The sequence below is a fragment of the Chrysochloris asiatica genome, unplaced genomic scaffold (genome assembly GCF_000296735.1).
Source record: "Chrysochloris asiatica unplaced genomic scaffold, ChrAsi1.0 scaffold00086, whole genome shotgun sequence".
Lineage (NCBI taxonomy): Eukaryota > Metazoa > Chordata > Mammalia > Afrosoricida > Chrysochloridae > Chrysochloris > Chrysochloris asiatica.
The window spans coordinates 3,599,937-3,602,383 of record NW_006408604.1 but is presented as its reverse complement, the minus strand read 5'-3'; the positions used below and the strand labels follow the sequence as shown (position 1 = coordinate 3,602,383).

At 34.8% G+C, this 2,447-nt stretch overlaps 1 protein-coding gene across 1 annotated transcript in view; it reads left to right on the top strand.

Moving 5' to 3' along the window:
* The window catches only part of PIK3C2G (phosphatidylinositol-4-phosphate 3-kinase, catalytic subunit type 2 gamma), a 517,177-nt gene that overhangs the window by 13,452 nt on the left and 501,278 nt on the right, over window positions 1-2,447 (top strand). Inside the window, exon 4 of the mRNA XM_006866018.1 lies at window positions 1,550-1,664. Coding sequence (XP_006866080.1) covers window positions 1,550-1,664 — 115 coding nt within the window. The remainder of the gene's footprint in view (window positions 1-1,549; window positions 1,665-2,447) is intronic.

The window sequence follows — 2,447 nt, the reverse complement described above, 5'->3', positions numbered from 1 at the left end:
ATTCATTAAGAACAACTATTTCATTCAAGTGTGAATAAAATGTGAGATAGGATAGGTATTGAGACACAAAGTTCATTATTTTTGTCTCACAGTGAGAAGTATTGTTGCCCTCTGCCACCAAAGGCCCAGCAGCATTATAAGATCTATTGAGTCGTATTCTCTGGAGTTGATCCCAGAAAACGGTGTTTTACCAAATTTTCCCTGTGATTCTTATTTCAATTAAGTTTAGAAGTATTGTTACAGTGAACTCTTTGCAAAGCATTATAAGCCATAACAATGAACTCAAACAAACCAAAAATCATGAACATAGCACAGGCCTGGGCAAAAGTTTTCTTCTGTTACACATAAAGTCACCATGAGTTGAAATTAATTCGATGGAAACTAACAACTTCATGGATGATAGTATGTTTCAATTTGTTGCTGTGGCTATTGTGTCAATACACCTCATTGAGGGTTTTCCTGGTTTTCATTGTTCTTGTGCTTTAACAAACATGATGTCCTCTTCTAGGAATTGGTTTTACCAGGTAATGTGTCCAAAGTAAATCAAAGTTTCACCATCCTTGCTTCTAAGAAGCATTCTTATTGCATTCCTTTTAAGACTCGTTCTTTGTTTAAGCATGTTTAGATATATTCTTTACCAATACCACAGCTCAAACACATCAGTGATTCTGTCTGTTTTTTGTTTTGGTTTGGTTTTCCGCCATTATCCAAGTCTCACATGCATACATGGAGTTTCTATATTATTTCTTGACATGTAATGATGCTTTAGAAAATTCATTTTATCATTATTTCTATTATCCTTTTTTTTCTAACACTACAAACACAAGCAAGGGAAATAAGATACTTGGTATATTAGAAACATCTAGTTTGCAACTAACAGACACCAACTCTTGCTGGATTACATAGAAAAGAACTTTCTAAGAAAACAGAGATTTCTAATGTAATTCAAGACTAGAAATTAGGCAAGAATTAGAAATGTACTAAAATCAAAGTGGGCAGAGTATCCAGCATTCCTATAAGTCTTTCACCTTATTTCCTCTCTGTAATTGCTTTTACTCTCTGCTAACTTACTTCTTTGCTTCTCCAGAGCATAGTTCTCAGGCTTCTGGGTTATTTGGCCATTCACCTAAAGATATATTCAATCTCTGTGTTGGATATAATTTCAGATTTCTAAAGAAGGATTCTGGTTACCTTGAGCCCATCAGAATAACCAGGGATATAAGGTCATGTTGACTTGTGTTGCTTGAGAAGAGAGTATAATTGTGAGATCGGGAGATCACTTCAATTCTTCCAAATTGTTTTAATATGAAGAATACAATATTAGGTGTGTTTTGTTGTTGTTGTTGTTTTATGAAAACAGAAATTTGATAGAAGGAAATGTAAATGTTTTCAAATCCATCTGTAAACGGAACCAGAAGAAAGAGATGTTTCTTGATGGAGATAGTTACAATCATTCGTAATGTGTTTAGAATTTTTTATGCTTAAAAATTCTTCCCAGCCAACACAGAATCAATTCTTTTTAACTTTCATAATTTATTTTTGTTTTTAGCTAATTATCTAGTCAGAGATTTAGTTGCAGAAATACTCCATTTTTGTACAAATGACCGGTTGTTACCTGAAGATCATCTTCTATGTATATGTGGCTCTGAAGAATTTTTACAGAAGTAAGTATCTCATTAACGTAATTTCTTCCAATCATTATTTACCTGCATGTTTTAAGCAGTACCATTTGTTTTATTTTGTTTTCTGTTAAACAAGTTTTATGTAAAAGTATATTCTTATATCAGCAATGATATCCTTCATTCCATGGCCTCTTCTGAATCCAGCTTGAACCTCTGGAAGTTCTCTGTCAATGTACGATTGTAGCCATTTCTGTATTACCTTTAACAAAACTTTATTCACATGGGATATCAAAGAGATTGTCCTATGACTTCCACATTCCATTGGGTCACCTCTCTTTGGAATAGACACAAATATAGATCTCTTCTAACTAGTCGACCAGATAGTTGTCTTCCAAATTTCTTGGCAGAGATGAGTGAGTGCCTCCTGTGCTGCCTCACTTTCTTGAAAGATTTCGAGATATATCATTGCTGATTTCCAGTGGATCTTGGCGGAAAGCAGAGAATATCAGAAAGATGTTTACCTGTGCTTTCTTGACTATGCAAAGGCTTTTGATTGTGTGGATCATTACAAGTTATAGACAACATTGTGATGTATGAGTATTCCAGAACACTTCATTGTGCTCATGAGGAATCTGTACCTGGACCAAGAGGCAGTTGTTTGAACAGAACGTGTGAACACTGAATGTTTTAAAATTTAAAAAGGTATGTGACAAGGTTGTATTCTTTCACCATATTTATTCAACCTCTATACTGAGCTGGTAGCGTAGTGGTTACGAATCGGGCTGCGAACCTTAAGGTCAGCAGTTCGAAACTACCAGCCGCTCC